This window comes from Hetaerina americana, unplaced genomic scaffold (assembly GCF_022747635.1).
Source record: "Hetaerina americana unplaced genomic scaffold, ioHetAmer1.1.p SCAF_5, whole genome shotgun sequence".
NCBI lineage: Eukaryota > Metazoa > Arthropoda > Insecta > Odonata > Calopterygidae > Hetaerina > Hetaerina americana.
The window spans coordinates 9,998,286-10,012,991 of record NW_027287095.1 but is presented as its reverse complement, the minus strand read 5'-3'; the positions used below and the strand labels follow the sequence as shown (position 1 = coordinate 10,012,991).

The window sequence follows — 14,706 nt, the reverse complement described above, 5'->3', positions numbered from 1 at the left end:
TCATTCCATCCAACATATTGCTTCAGCCTATAAGAATGGGTATTAGAGGCAGTGTACTAAACTGGGTTGAACCACACCTTCAAAACCGATAGCATTTAATGAGATTTTTTCTCTTTGGTTTCCCCACAAGGGCCTGTATAAATAGAACCACATTTTTGTGACATAAATGGCCATCTTTTGACATTATTACCATTATTATCTTAAATCAGTGGCATAAAACCATGCAATATGTAAATAATACTGTTAAAAACCTCGATACCACAAAATAACAAAACATTGAAAACTCTTGTATGTACTAGTGAGCCCATGTAATTACCTAATTGTGATTCCCAATGAGAGTGAAATGTCACATTTTTCAGTCAATAAAAAAAACAAATAGCTTGCAAATGAACAGCAATGAGAAATCTATTTAGGGAGAGAATCATTATAAATTTCTGTACATGTGCTTCGGTTCTCACAGTTTTGGCTGCAACATGCTGAACATTTCAGTCAGAAATTAACTTCCACTTATTTCTGATTAAAGTATCTTGGTGGAGCAGTAAGCAAGGAGAAGTTATTTATCTATTTCCCCCCTGTCATGCATCCTTGTATATTATTACCTGTATCTCAATCAGCCACCAATTTTGATCCACAATTCAGGTCTATGATTCTTGCAAAATAATTAACTGGCTTGTCTTGCCTCTTTCATTCTTCCTGAATTAACGACTACAATATTAAAATTGTCATTAATAGCTTTCTTTGAAATTGAGTCAACTCTGACTATCACAACAAAAGCAAACGGAAGCCAATGCACGATGAAAGTATGCTACGAACTTTTCACAGGGTAATGTGTGTAAGATTGCTCAAAAAAATCCTTGTCGATCTTAAGGATAATTCAAAGTCTTAAAGCCTTAAAAATATGACTATAGAAGTTCTGATTGTATGCATATATATTCTGTGGATGATTAACCCTATGCACCAAAGGATGGTTGAAAAATGCCGTTTTTTTGTAGAATTTTTTGTGTTTACTGTTGTTGATTACTTGTATATTTAATACATATAGTATACTAGTGCCAATACTTTATATGTTGGTAATTAAACTGGCCCTATATGCAATAATTTCATGGAATCTATGTATGTATTATATGGTACTATCTGTACTGCTGTGTACACACACATGAAAGAAAACATGTTACCACACTATTTTAAGTTATTAAGGCGTTTATCCTTATTTATACCTACATATAACGGTGAAAGAGTGACCTTGGTCATTGTTACATGATGGAAATTTCTTTAAGAATTACAGCCTTAATTCAATTTCAAAGATAGCTAACTGCTATGAAGATTCAACAAGGTATTCGTTCACCTTGGAATGTATAAACATTCCAATTGTGTCGAATTTGAACCACTCCACATTTTCCAGTCATCAGAGCTGACATTTGTTAAGGTTCCCTCCCTCACTTTATATTTTTCATTTGCCCTTAGTTCAACCCACCCCTCCTCCCTCATCTCCTTCAACACCACCTTGCCTATATATTCCTACAGCCAAACAATCTTCAAATATCATAATTATCTGTCCTCATCAGCAGCGTTACATTTTTCAATGATCTATTCTCTGCTGGACAATTTTGGCGCAGTAGATTTATTTAAGGTTGATACATCTATACACATGCAGCATTAACAAGTAGGTATCCACTTTGTATTTTAACACTATAACTTCAACCCACACCCTCTCCCTTGTTCTATCATCTTGAGTATGGAATTAATATCAAGCGAATTATTCAAATTATCCGCACATAATGAGGTCCCCAATCACCTAACTAGTTATTTAATATCTGCTTACTTAAGTTTAATTTGAATCCTGGGAATTATTTCAAACCTGCTAATTAGTTTTTAGTTGAGTGACTGGGGTTTTGATTTATTTTAGCATAAATCCATATTGTTCATTTTTTCGTAATTATGTTCCATTATGCTTTCCAACAAGAACTAATTTCAATATGGCCATCGTCTGGGCTGGAGCAAAAACAGAAGAGAGTAGACAAGAAAAGTTCGAACTACGTCCGGAAGTATTCAACCCTTCTCGCCAGTTTTAATTAATCCGTTCAGTAGGAGTTATGACATAGCCGGAGCCCACTCCCTTTTGAATAATTGGAGAATCATTACTGCTACGTTACGCAACGCTGTGACGTGTAGGTCGGTTGAGAACAAGGAAGGGGTCTTTTACAAATTTTTACCCGTCAAAAGTTCATGACAGCTGTCCAAATTAAAATTTAAGAATGTAAACATGATAATGTATCGAGGAGGTATTGCCACCTATCTGATTTCCAAATTGGGACCAAAGGTACAGTTGACATGAAGGTTGAAAACTTTTTTCAGTTGAGTAGAATAGACTCTGTACACAAAATTATCTTACCTATACACCCACAAGTCATTATCTGCTGAAGCGTTTATCTATCATTGTGATCAACACACGGCATAGAGCAAAATAGTTCAAAGTCGACTGCGAAGGGTCTCAAGGGATGTTGTCAATTACAAGTTTTCCAGAATTTGTTTGACATGAGTGAAACTAGCGTGGCGATAATTGGTGCCGGAGCAGCAGGATTATGCGCCGCAAAGTATATTAGCACTGGGGGGCTTTATAGCTGCACATTATTTGAGCAAACTGGATCCGTCGGAGGGACTTGGGTTTACACTGATGACATTCACAACGATAAATACGGAGTACCCATTCATTCCAGCATGTACAAGAGTTTGAAGTAAGTCGCATTTCGGTCATTGCACTAACCTATCATCAACGATGATAAAGTAATATTATTACATTATTGCGAGTCTGCAGCCAATATTGAGGCAAGCGAATTTCGTTAAGTTTTTGTTTAACGTGGTTTCTGCTTGTTTGAGACGCGTACCGTACGAATCACGTACAGTACGAGCACAGGTGGTACCCAATAACTGTTACTTTATTTCCACACACGGGCTTTTATAGAATTATAATTACTTCCGTATCTGTATTAGCTGTTCATCGAGGATCCGACTTAAATACAAAATCAACCTAAGGATGTTTCTCGTCCGTAATCCGGGAACCACCTGTATGCATTGAAAAGATGAAGACTAATATTTCAAGGACGCTCCACAGGGATGGAGCAGAATCTGGTAAGAAGTAGATATGTTAATTGTATTGTTTTTTTGCAGGACAAATTTACCGAAAGAAGTGATGAACTTTCTAGACTTTCCTTTTCCTGAAAATGAAGAGTCATTCTTACATCACACCGAAATTTGTCAATATTTGAAAGCTTATGCGGAACACTATGGATTGTACCAGCATATACAGGTATTCCACGAAAAACTTGGAAAATACAACTCATTTTGCCTATGGCGAAAAACTAAATGAATGAAGTAACACGATGATTTACTTTATTATTTTTTCACATTCTTTTGTAACTATTTACTTTCAGTTTCATAAAAAGGTAAATAAAGTGCAACCTTTTAATGTAAGCGGTTCGATAAAATGGCGTGTTCAAGTGATTGATGTACCATCGGGAGAAGTTGATGAGCATGAATTTGATTCCGTTATGGTCTGCAACGGGTAATTATATTTTTCTATAAACATACTCTACAATATGTTGATAATTTACTTTTGAATTACTATTCATCAGTGACTACAATTTATTCATATTACATTAATATCAATCATTTGGGTACCAAATATTCGTGCAGATAATTTTAGTTCATTTTACGTAGTCATGATAATGATCGTTCATTGAAATATAAAAATAGCGATGTATCACCATAGATATGAATGACAACCCCTTTAACCTAAATGCAGCTAATAATCCTCATCCTGTTATGTTATAGAATAACTTACGAGTTCAAGTACTTAAGTACCTGAAGTTAACTGCGTATTTGCAGGGCTCAAAAGCTGCTTTACTTATCTCAAAAGCAACCAGCATGGTAATTATAATAATGGGCAGAGAAACATCCAATTGGGAAATATCATGCAACAAAGAGGTATATTTTATCTTCTTCTATCATTACGTGTTAAGTGTTGTTACTTCAGTAGAACTTTTATTGGTCTAAAAACGGATTTTTTCATTATGAGCTTTAATACCCATGCAAAGCAGTTAATTTTCAACAGATTTTCCTGTCTGGTGATTTAATATGCCAATGAGGACTACTTGAAACTTAAAATATTTGGGAGACATTTTTGCTGGAAGTCTTCTATTAGTCTCCAGAAAATTAAGTTTCAAATTTTTTTGGGGAGTAATCATTAATACCATCATTATAGGGGTCATATGAATTATATACTCTGAGATGGTATTTGCAGAAGATTCATATAAACTATGATCTGCTGTGCATTCAGCAATTCAAGGTTCCTTAAATTCAGAACCACCTACTATACATTTAATCTGTAATGTCATACATTTGAGCTTAATTGTAAAATTCCCTGATTCTTATTATCAGATCCATGTGCCTCTTATAAACAATATTATTCATATAAAGCTCATTTACAAATTTGTATGCATAGGCCCCAACCTATGATAAAAAACATTAACAAAAATCGCTCAAATCAAGGATGCCTTATTAAAAAGTGTTAATGCATAATACCATAAATTATATCTCCCTCGAAAACTTTATTCCTTCAGCCCTGGAGGTATTCAATTTGTTTTTCTCTATTTTTATTAGCATAGGTTTTCTTTGAAATGCAACCTGATCATAGCTTCACTTCTTGTCATTAAATGGCCTTTAGGGAAATGGGTTTTTGTGTGATGAGAAAACAAGCATTTTCTGATTAATGAATTCAGTATCCTCAAATCTGAATATCTCAAATTACATGACAACTCCTTCAATGCCTCTTTAAGGTCTGTACACAATTTGTGGCTGAGTGATTGGTCACAGATGCTTTGTAATTAATTTCATTTCCTCAAAAAAGTTTTTTGAATTTTGTGAATGTAAATAAATCACCAATATCGGAACTAGGGGAAGACAGAAATGAAGGAGACTAGATTTAGGTGGGGGTGGAATGGGACATCATCACATTAAGTGGAGTTCCATCCCTCTGACACCCATTGGCTCCATATTCAACCCATTGCCCCTCACTGGAGCCTCCCAGGTCCATGACCCTTTCTTCTGCATATTTTGCCCCTGTTGACAACGCCATGCTCATTTCCCTGCCTTCGATCCCACCCACCCAACTAGCTTCCTTCCTTCCTCCCTGCCCTCTCCCTCCCTTCTCTCCTCCACCCCAGAACCCACAACAAATCACTCTCACACTCAACCTCCATGCATCCGTCTCCCTCTTTCCATGTTTCTGTGAATAACATGAATGTGTCATGTAACTCTCATGTTCTATGGAAAAAGTTGTACTTGATGATGTGATCTATGCATTGGAACTGGCTATACTGAATTAAATTTCTCCATAGAAATCCATGGTATTTTTTTCTATCTTCCTCTAATGCTGACTTAAATGGAATATTATCACTTCCAGTGTTCTCCATTTATCCTGTTTAAAAGGAAAAATTTCTAGCATCCAACTCACATTGTGTTTCACTAATGTCCTCTCTTGCTCAGGATCCTAACCTTATAGCCTTCAATCCTTCATGCTATGCTAAGAGGACACACACCCCTGCTTGATGCTCTTAAATTTCTCCATGAGTTCCCTTGCTGGTATTTTTAGCTGAGTCAAATTAAAAGTTATTCCGATAAAATTAATTTCAGGTATATCAGGAGTTGTTTGATGGTTAACCCCCAGTTAGTTTTAAAAGAATAAAATTTATTTCTGTGAAAACTTATGCAAAAGAGTTGGTCAGCTTTTCATTGGTAGAATGAATCATAGCTGATGAATAGTTACATTTCTTCAAATAAGGTCAAGTTAAGATGAATCAATAAATTATTTTCATAGCTCAACTCATTTTAATCTAATGTGTTATCAATCTAATCGGACAAATATACATGGTGTGCTTAGATCATCATCATCATGGTGTATATGCCCTAGGGCAGACCTCAATGGAATTGTTTCCTCCCAGCATGTCTATCCTTTGCTTCCTTCAGTGAGAGTTTTCTTTGCCTGAAATTCAATCACTTTCATGTAGTTTTTGTAATGACTGTCTTCCTGTTCCAACTCCAGCGCTTTGTTAAGACAATAAATACTTCAAGGTTTGCATTTTCTCTTCCAATTCTAAAATTAATTCATTGTTAGTCAATAGTCAAACTCAGATGAGTGAGAAAATGGATTTTTTGAGAGGTAAAAATATTTCCTTTGGGATACAACCTGCGGCTATCACCACCTTTTGGACACTGTCTGTAAACTTCTTGTCAAAAATGCCTCCTCTTCAAAATTCTCTCCGGCAAACATAAATGCCTTGCCAGAAGTTTTAATAAATTCACCTATACTTATATTCAGATGTCTGTTATGCACTTAAGTAATACATACATATTCTGTTAAGTAGGAATTGGCCATAAAACACCTATTTATATGTCTCATGATAGCTTTAGGAATTAATAAATGAACTTTGTGTTTAAAATTTATCATAGAAGTGTAGTGACCATTTAAAAAAAATATTTTTTAAATTAAATAAATGCACTGATTTTTCTACTTTGTATGCTCTTCTCCAGACATTATAGTGAACCACAACTTCCGCAAATCACAGGAATTGAGAGTTTTAAAGGTTCCATATTTCATAGCCATGAATACAGGACATCAGATTCATTTAAAGGGAAGAGAGTGGTTGTGCTGGGAGCTTCTGCTTCAGGGATTGACATTTCTGTAGAAATATCTCATGTAGCAAAAGAGGTGAGCAAAATAAGCTTGGGCTTATTGTTTTATCAAAATCATGCTGGTGACAGATGAATAATTTGTGTGCACCTTGGAAGATATCATCCATTGTGTTCTCTTTATCTTATTTCAGGTTTTCTTATGCCACAGGTTGCCTCATCAGACAAAATTGCCGTTACCAGATAATGTGAAACAGTCACCAAGTGTTGTGTCTGCTTTTGATGGAGGATTCATTCTTGAGGATGGAAGAAAATGTGAAGCAGATGTATTTTTATACTGCACAGGTATGGGTGGACTAAAGTGGTGTTCATCTAGGGTAGTTGTAATTTCACTTATGTACAGCGATGCAGTATTAGTTATGATGGCTGATCTTGATGAACCCTTGCTTGAAGGGCCATTTTCTATATTTGAGATTCCATGTCCGGCCACAGTGGTCTTATTAAATGACACTTCCGCTGATCACAGTTTGGTAATCATGTAGAAACTATTCTGTTGTATGTCAATTGTCAACTCGTTTGCTGTGGGAAGCAACTAAACTTAATTTGAATCCCATTAAGCTTGAGAGTAACAGGCAAGGATTATTTATACCACAAAACCACTCCAGTTCAATCATCCTAGATGCATTCTCTATCCATTTAAAGACCAAATGTATTGTGCTGCTTCTCAGTGGAATTCTGAATCAAAGCCATATGAATGCTCTCAACTTTATTTGCCTCTGTGTAGTTGGTATGCATTGAAATCCTTTTTTTGCAAAATCATATCGTGCAAATGGAACAGGAGCTTAATCAACTTGGGTAAGGCTATAAAAATGTCTGTAAAAATGTGATACTTGAGTGTGATTTCTTGAAGAGTGAGGAGGTGAATAGTTACGCAGTTTTGGCTTCTAACATGGGAATGCAAAGACACAATCAACATTCTGATTAGTGAAAATTATTTTTGAAAATGGCATTAATAGTCAAATTGTTGAAATTATGGTATTTTTGAGTTATGCACCTGGAATGTTTTGGGATAGGGAAATGTGTGAATGAGACTCTTTGGTTTTTTACAGGCCTGGAGAAAGGCATTGATGCTTGTCCATTCTAGTCAGAAGGACACTAAGTGCACTGTAATAAAAATATATGTATGAACTTTCTATGGTATAATACAAACATAGGGTCTGGTCGGTTAGAACTGCTGAATTTGGAAAGGGAATGAATGGGAGGGCATACTTTGTAGGCTTTGCAGTATTGGCTATACCTATTCAAATAAATGAAGTAACATGATACTATCCCTTCAGGTATTTTAAGACCTTTTTTCATGTTTAAGTTCAGAGACCATTGAGCATATAGCCTTCATATAGGGTATATAGTAGCTTGGGATTTTATATTTATACTCGCACGATCATTATTTTATTGACTCACCTCTCTGTTTCATTGGTTTGGATGGTAGCCATTTCATGGTGGCAGAGCTGATATTTACTGCCGTCTAGACGGTGAAGATGCCAAGGAATATGATGAGCTGGAAAATAGATTCTTATGTGTATTCTGGGAAGAAAAAAGGGACTTCTTAAAAAACTGATGTAGGGAATGGAAACCACTATTATTGTCCCATTCTCCCTAAAGAATTGCTTCATCTGATCATTTAGACTGCCTGTCACCAGCCCTGACTCTGCTCTTGATGATGTTTATCTGATATTGGCTTTTATGGTGTGAATAACTTCAGAGATGTGTCACCTGTGATACTGTTTTAAGCATCTCAGGAGATTAAGGGACAATTCACACCATGAATGAAAGAGTACAGAAGGATAACTAATTAAGCCTAGGAATTTAAATCTTTTCAGCAAGGTTTATTGTGTGAAATTATTTCTTGATAGTGTAATATGGAATTATGTATTTATATTGTATCAAAATAGATTTTCTTATTCATTGAGTTAAAATTGATGTGATAAATAATCAAGCTTTGTTCTACCTATGTGAGGAATATATTTTCTCTGAATTCTCTCCCCTGATTGTATTCCTTTTGATAAGAGTAATTATTATTTATAATAGAATTTTATTGTTATTTTCAGGTTACCATTACAGCTTTCCTTTCCTGAGTGCTGATTGTAAAATACAAGTGAAAGAGCAATGTGTCCAGCCACTTTACAAACACTTAATAAATATTGAATATCCATCCATGTGCTTGGTTGGCCTCCCATTTACAGTTCTTCCTTTCGTAATGTTTGACTACCAGGTAATTTATAATTTCTTACTTGCTTCCCTGACTAGATCACTCTATAAAGTTGTGAATTTATAATTTTACAAACGGTCTTACCTCCACCAGTCATTGTGTGAGCTCTGCCCATGGCGATTTGATGGAGGACCCATCAATTATAGGTAAAGATTAAATTTGAAACTCTATGGAAAACCTTGATGGAGTGATTTTAGATGCATACCATAGTCCAGTTACAGGAATTAATTGAAAGTAAAGTTGATTTCTGTGTAATATCATCTATTGAGAGACAAATGAAAAACAAGAGTTAGAAATATTTCCTAAACCAAAAAAATTCTGATCTCATTATCACTGGATCAGAAATTTCCCTTAAAATCATGCAGCATCTTGATTTTGATGGAAATAAAATTTTGAGTTTGTTGATTGTTAGAAAATCTCCTCAAGGAGAAATTTATTGCATTTCACTGTTCTAGGCTCGGGAGCAATCATGGTTGGTGGGTCTCACCATAGGGAAAGCTGGACCGAACCTAACTATTTTATTCAAAATGTAGCCCATGCACAAATAAAGTAGACTTGCTCAGCGAGCAACAGATAAGTGGAGATGGAAATACTCATGACTCCATAATCTTCACTGCTTCATATCCATCGCACAAAATTGTTTATGACCCATATGAAATTATGTTCATTTTTGTTCTGGAGTGATCAAATGTGTGGAATGAGAGAACATTATTGTATTGCTATCATTCATGTAAAATGGATAAGGAGGGTGGCCTCAAAAGTCATGGGAAATTCAGCAGCATAAAGTTTACTAGAAGTTATAAATCCTTGCCTATCATGTTGGCAGCACTACTGTAGGTTTGAGCAATTAGTTTTTTAAAATCACACTTTCAAACGATGTTGAGCTGTCTTAAAATGTATTCTGACAAACCCTCGGCATTCGGAGATTTCAGATTTCAAAGCCCATAAAATTGCTCTTTCCCTGCACATACACTCACATAGTGAATTAATGTAATCTCCTATGCATTTTTCAAAATATCTGTGGTAACATGACACATTGCAGCCAAGAATTTGTTTTCTTCGGTTTTATGAATGTTCTATTTGTCATTTGCATAATGTTTTAATCTAGGTTTGTTGATTTTGTAATTCTTTAGAATCTCCATTAAACACAGAAGATAATTTAAATTGCTGTTTTATGTTTTCATCAAACTTACCAGGAAATCCCAGTAGTCTATGAAAGTCACCTGAATGGACTGACTAATTGTGGCCTCTTAATCCTTAAGCTGTGGGAAACATACATTTACATATTCATAGGCAATTGTTGGGGAAATACTCTTTGTCTGTCTCTTGCTTCCCTTGTTATTATGGCCTGAACTCTTTCTCACCAAGAAAGGATCAGCTCCCTCCTCCTCCAAACTGATTCCTCCCTCGCTTGTTAGGGTATGGATTCCACTGTCATGAGAGATGATCATTCTTTCAAACTATATGCCACTTTAAGAATGTGAATATTACATCTCAATGCAACAATTCCAGAGTGTAAAAATCATTCGCTTTGACCGGTATGATGGCCAGGTGAATGTTTTCTCGTGGGAAAACAAAGGGAGTGCTGCAGATTGACAGGTCTTATGGATGAGCCACCACTGGTGAGGAGTGTGAAGTATAGTGTTTGTTATACCTATATTGGACAAACGGGCAGATATATTAAGAATTTGGTTGCCAAGCATCTGAAATGCTGGTTTAATTATGACGAATCACTGCCAATGGCTAGGCATCTGATGAGTCCTTCCATAGTACAGAATGCAATTTTCAAATCCTACACTTGGAAGACAAAGGGTATGAGATGGATGAATAGGAACAATAGGAGGTAATCCAGCATAAATAGAAGAAAGTTCACTTGCTCAACAAGAATACTCTTAATTTCCCACTTTTATAAGTTTCCACAAATAATAAATAAAAATAATTTGCCACATCTGGAGTGTGAGTTCAAATACCAATCAAGACAAATAATTTTTATGCTGTGAAATTCTCTTAATTTGCATGTGCCCACCAGTGGTGTGTCTGCTAAAGTTACTGTTGTGACATTTCCTGAAGTTTCTTTGAATTGATATGCAACTCTTTTTATCATGGGTCAATCCACTGGATTTTCATGCTCCCCCCCCCCCTCTTCTTACTCACTCCACCCTTGCAAGAAACTCCCCTACAACTCCTTCTCCTCTCCTATTGTACCCATTCTAGAAGGTATATATTCATTCCCATGGATTAATCCTCGACTCTTGAATATGGCTTGTTGTGGTTAAAATAATATCAAATTATGGATGTTACAATTATTTTTTCAATTAAAAAATGTAAAACAAATTCCTAATGTTTTTTTCTGTTTTGGTTTTTATTTCATTAGGTCCAGTTCTTCCTGAAAACACTAGACCAATCAGTGAAGCTACCCTCTAAAGAAGAGATGGAACAAGATTGTAAAGAAGACTTGCAGAAAAGACTTAATCTTGGCATGCCAACAAGACATGCACATAAAATGGATATTTTGCAGTGGGAATACTTTGATTATCTTGCAAATGCTGTGAAAATCTCTAAACTGCCTTTGGTGAAAAGGAAGATTTATGAAAACATCAGAATTTCGATGAGAAGTGACCTAATGAATTATAAGAAGTATAGGTATGAAATATTAGATGATGATAACTTTAGAAAATTCATATAACACTCCTAAATTTCCAATTTAGTAATTTAGCAAATAGCCTGATAGTAGTCAATGGAATATACTACTAAAATATCAACAGTTGAAATAAAATAATTATTGAATCATCAGGAGATAAATCTATTTTTATTGGATTGAAACAATTTATGGTTCCATTTGTTAATACTTTCCACCCTACCTGGTATATGTTATTAGTTTGAATATAAAATATGTTGGGCTTCCTCTTTTCATTTGTTATTTAAGATATATTCTTTTTAAATCTTTGTATTTAGTTATTAATATTGGATTTTTGTTTGTCTTATACATTAAATATAGATGTAAAACTTTCACTCTCATTGATTCCAATTCATCATTAAGCCAGTTTAATTGCCTGTTTTTAGTGACTACCTTTGTTGGCAACTCTTGGTGGAAAACATTTCTCATAATAGATAACAAGAAATCTATGAAAAATTAAGAAGCTAGAACAACTATTGTTGGCCAAAAGAATATCTTCCCAATGTATGAAATGGAAAAGTAAAGAAAGGAGAGCAAGAATACCCAACGAGTGAGATCAGGGGCCTATATCTTTCTTATCTTGAAATGCCTATCAAAGGCCCCCCTCTCCAAAACTATGTCCATTCATATGAAATACTGCTATAGAAACAACACAGCTTTAATTTGGTAGATGAATCCACCTATTCCTGGTCTGGCCAATTCACCGTGAGTAGTAGCTCAACTGAAAGAAAGTAGTTTGAGAAAAATGTTTCAAATTGAAACTAGAATAGTGAATGAAAATATGGTGTACATATTAATCAATGCTATATTCCTCTTGAGACAAATATCAGCTCACATCATTCTCTATGGAACTGACATAATATGTAGGTATTTTTGCATGCATTTTGAAAATTTGATGTGTATGTCTTGTTGATTAATTATTTCACTGGGATTAATTAATTTTCTTAAATCATTATAAAAGTAAGCACTTAAAAATGTGTTTAGGTGGCAGCATGAGGAGAAGTAAATGTTTATGTTAATTCCTAAAATAACATGTGACTTAATGCTTAATATCACCAAAGTCTTTAGTCTTCCAAAATTGGAAGTTATGGTTTGTGTTGAATCTGAAATTAACATGGAAAGCTTGCATGCAAGTTGGCCTACCCCAGAGTGTAGCTCTTGATCCGTAGTATCCACTCCTTATTTCTTCAGCCTATTTACCTTTTCCATTTGGCTGACCCTCATGCATTGAGACCAACCCCTTTTATTATTATTATTTGGTTTGATATTTTGTACTTAAAATGTTTTGTGAGCTATGTAGCCAACAAGCCTCTCACTTTCATTTCGCTCTTCAATCCTGTGAATGAACCTACACTGTTTTTAACATCACTAGGGCACATAAAGGAAAGGTAGAAATCAGCCTTAGAGGAAAATTTTTGATCGAATAGAAGGAGGTCCCTCAATAGGGAAAATTTGGGAATTTCTCTTTTTATCAAGCAATTGAAACAGGAAATTTTTTGAAAAAGTGTGGAATGTGATATGCACATATGAATTCCTGATGAGGGCAATATTCCATTTAGATTTGGTGCATACCATCAGGCATGTAGGCCTTGTATAAAAGCCAAAGCTATTTCAAGGCCTTCGACTTCAGTGTTACCCTTGACATGAGCAAAAACGAGGGTTGATTTGCTAGAAGCACTTATGGAAATTTCAAGCATTTGGGAGAATTATATGTATGGAGAGCATTCATCGGGTAAATTGGGATATAGAAAATGGTTGGCCACCCTGAAGTATGGTGGACATTATGCATATAAGTTTAGCAATACGGGTGACAAAAATGATTCATTCCAGAACCATGTAGAAAAAAATGCAAACAGTGTAGATTAGGGAAGAATATTAAATTCCTTACAAAGATTGATCAAAATTATCATAAAGGCAATTTTAACCTATCATATTGAGAAAACTGTGTATGAGTTTGTGTAGCAATAGTCACAACTCGTCAGCAAACAAATGTAAAAACTTGAAAATTTCAGTGCAGCTTTGGACTGATTGTGTGCATTGGTTTAACAGATACAGTAAAACCTAAAATTGACATCTTTGAGGGAACTAGTGAATGCATGTGTAAAATTGAGGTGGTGCAAGAAAATACTTTAAAGTAGGTTTTCACATTTTGTAATTGAAATATCTCATATGTTTTTATTAAAATAAATAATACAAACAAATATATGTTTATGTAAGCAAATGCATGAATAGAAATTACCAACAGTGAAAAATTTGAAGTGTGACTTCTCATATAGGAATGAGAATTATATATTTGATTTAGGAAATAGATGTGCCATTAAAATTCTTGTCCGACCTTCTGCAGAATAACATTGATTTATTTCTGTTTGAGATTTCTTTTGCATATCAGTATTCTTTGAGTGCCATTTCAGGTAAGTTTTTAATGGACACAGACTGAACAACAGTGAATTTATTTTCCTATCCTAACAAAAAATAACTTGATATGTGACAGTACAATAAAACCTTCATTTCCTCATACTTCCTTCCTCCCTTTATTCCGTCCCACATTCTTATCCATTTCCTACCCCTTCCTCATTTGCCAAATATTCTCCCATATATATATCACAGTCTTCAACATTCTATCACCATTCAAAATGTTCTGTGTTCACCTTTCCTGAATTCTTTGGATTTCTACAAACAATCCCCTCTCCTCCGTTACCATTCCTAGCACTTCCTCATTTGTTTTCCTTTCTCTCCTTTTCACCCTTTCCATCTCTCTCCACATTCTCATTTCAAATATCTCCAATGTATGCCTGTCATTCTGCTTAAATGACAAGTATCCTCATTGTACAAATCCATGCTCCATATCAAAGTTTAAACAACTCTTTTCTTAACATCTTTCCTCAACTGCTAATTGGGGGCACACCGTTGAGGGTCAGTGTAGTCTACCAAGTATTGTGAAGGTGATTAAAATTGTCCAATTGAATTATATTAAAATCGCATTTCTATGTGCTTAATCAGCTTATGAAAAAACTAGAAAGTTCATGTATGTTTGAGGTAATGCTAAGAATATATTTTGCTCTCATGAATTAAT

General features: G+C 34.9%; 1 protein-coding gene across 2 annotated transcripts; it reads left to right on the top strand.

Annotated features, from left to right (window-relative positions):
• The first annotated feature begins 2,092 nt into the window (after positions 1-2,092).
• On the top strand, positions 2,093-11,851 carry LOC139693845 (uncharacterized). 2 transcript variants are annotated; one of them, XM_071592148.1, is made up of 7 exons: positions 2,093-2,735; positions 3,169-3,307; positions 3,432-3,562; positions 6,589-6,766; positions 6,882-7,032; positions 8,796-8,959; positions 11,331-11,851. In XM_071592148.1, the coding sequence occupies exons 1-7, from the start codon at positions 2,536-2,538 to the stop codon at positions 11,640-11,642; spliced, it is 1,275 nt and encodes a 424-aa protein (XP_071448249.1). In that variant the 5' UTR covers positions 2,093-2,535; the 3' UTR covers positions 11,643-11,851. The 2 variants fall into 2 exon arrangements, with proteins under 2 accessions (XP_071448249.1, XP_071448250.1); XM_071592149.1 differs by lacking the exon at positions 2,093-2,735 and adding an exon at positions 2,971-3,065.
• Positions 11,852-14,706: the final 2,855 nt, after the last annotated feature.

What these genes read in the sequence shown, in the direction of transcription:
- LOC139693845 (XM_071592148.1), top strand. Translation starts at nt 2,536, where the DNA reads ATGAGTGAAACTAGCGTGGCGATAATTGGTGCCGGAGCAGCAGGATTA. An exon ending in TATCTCATGTAGCAAAAGAG is followed by an intron (nt 6,767 to 6,881) that starts GTGAGCAAAATA and finishes ATCTTATTTCAG; the next exon opens with GTTTTCTTATGCCACAGGTT. An exon ending in TCGTAATGTTTGACTACCAG is followed by an intron (nt 8,960 to 11,330) that starts GTAATTTATAAT and finishes TTATTTCATTAG; the next exon opens with GTCCAGTTCTTCCTGAAAAC.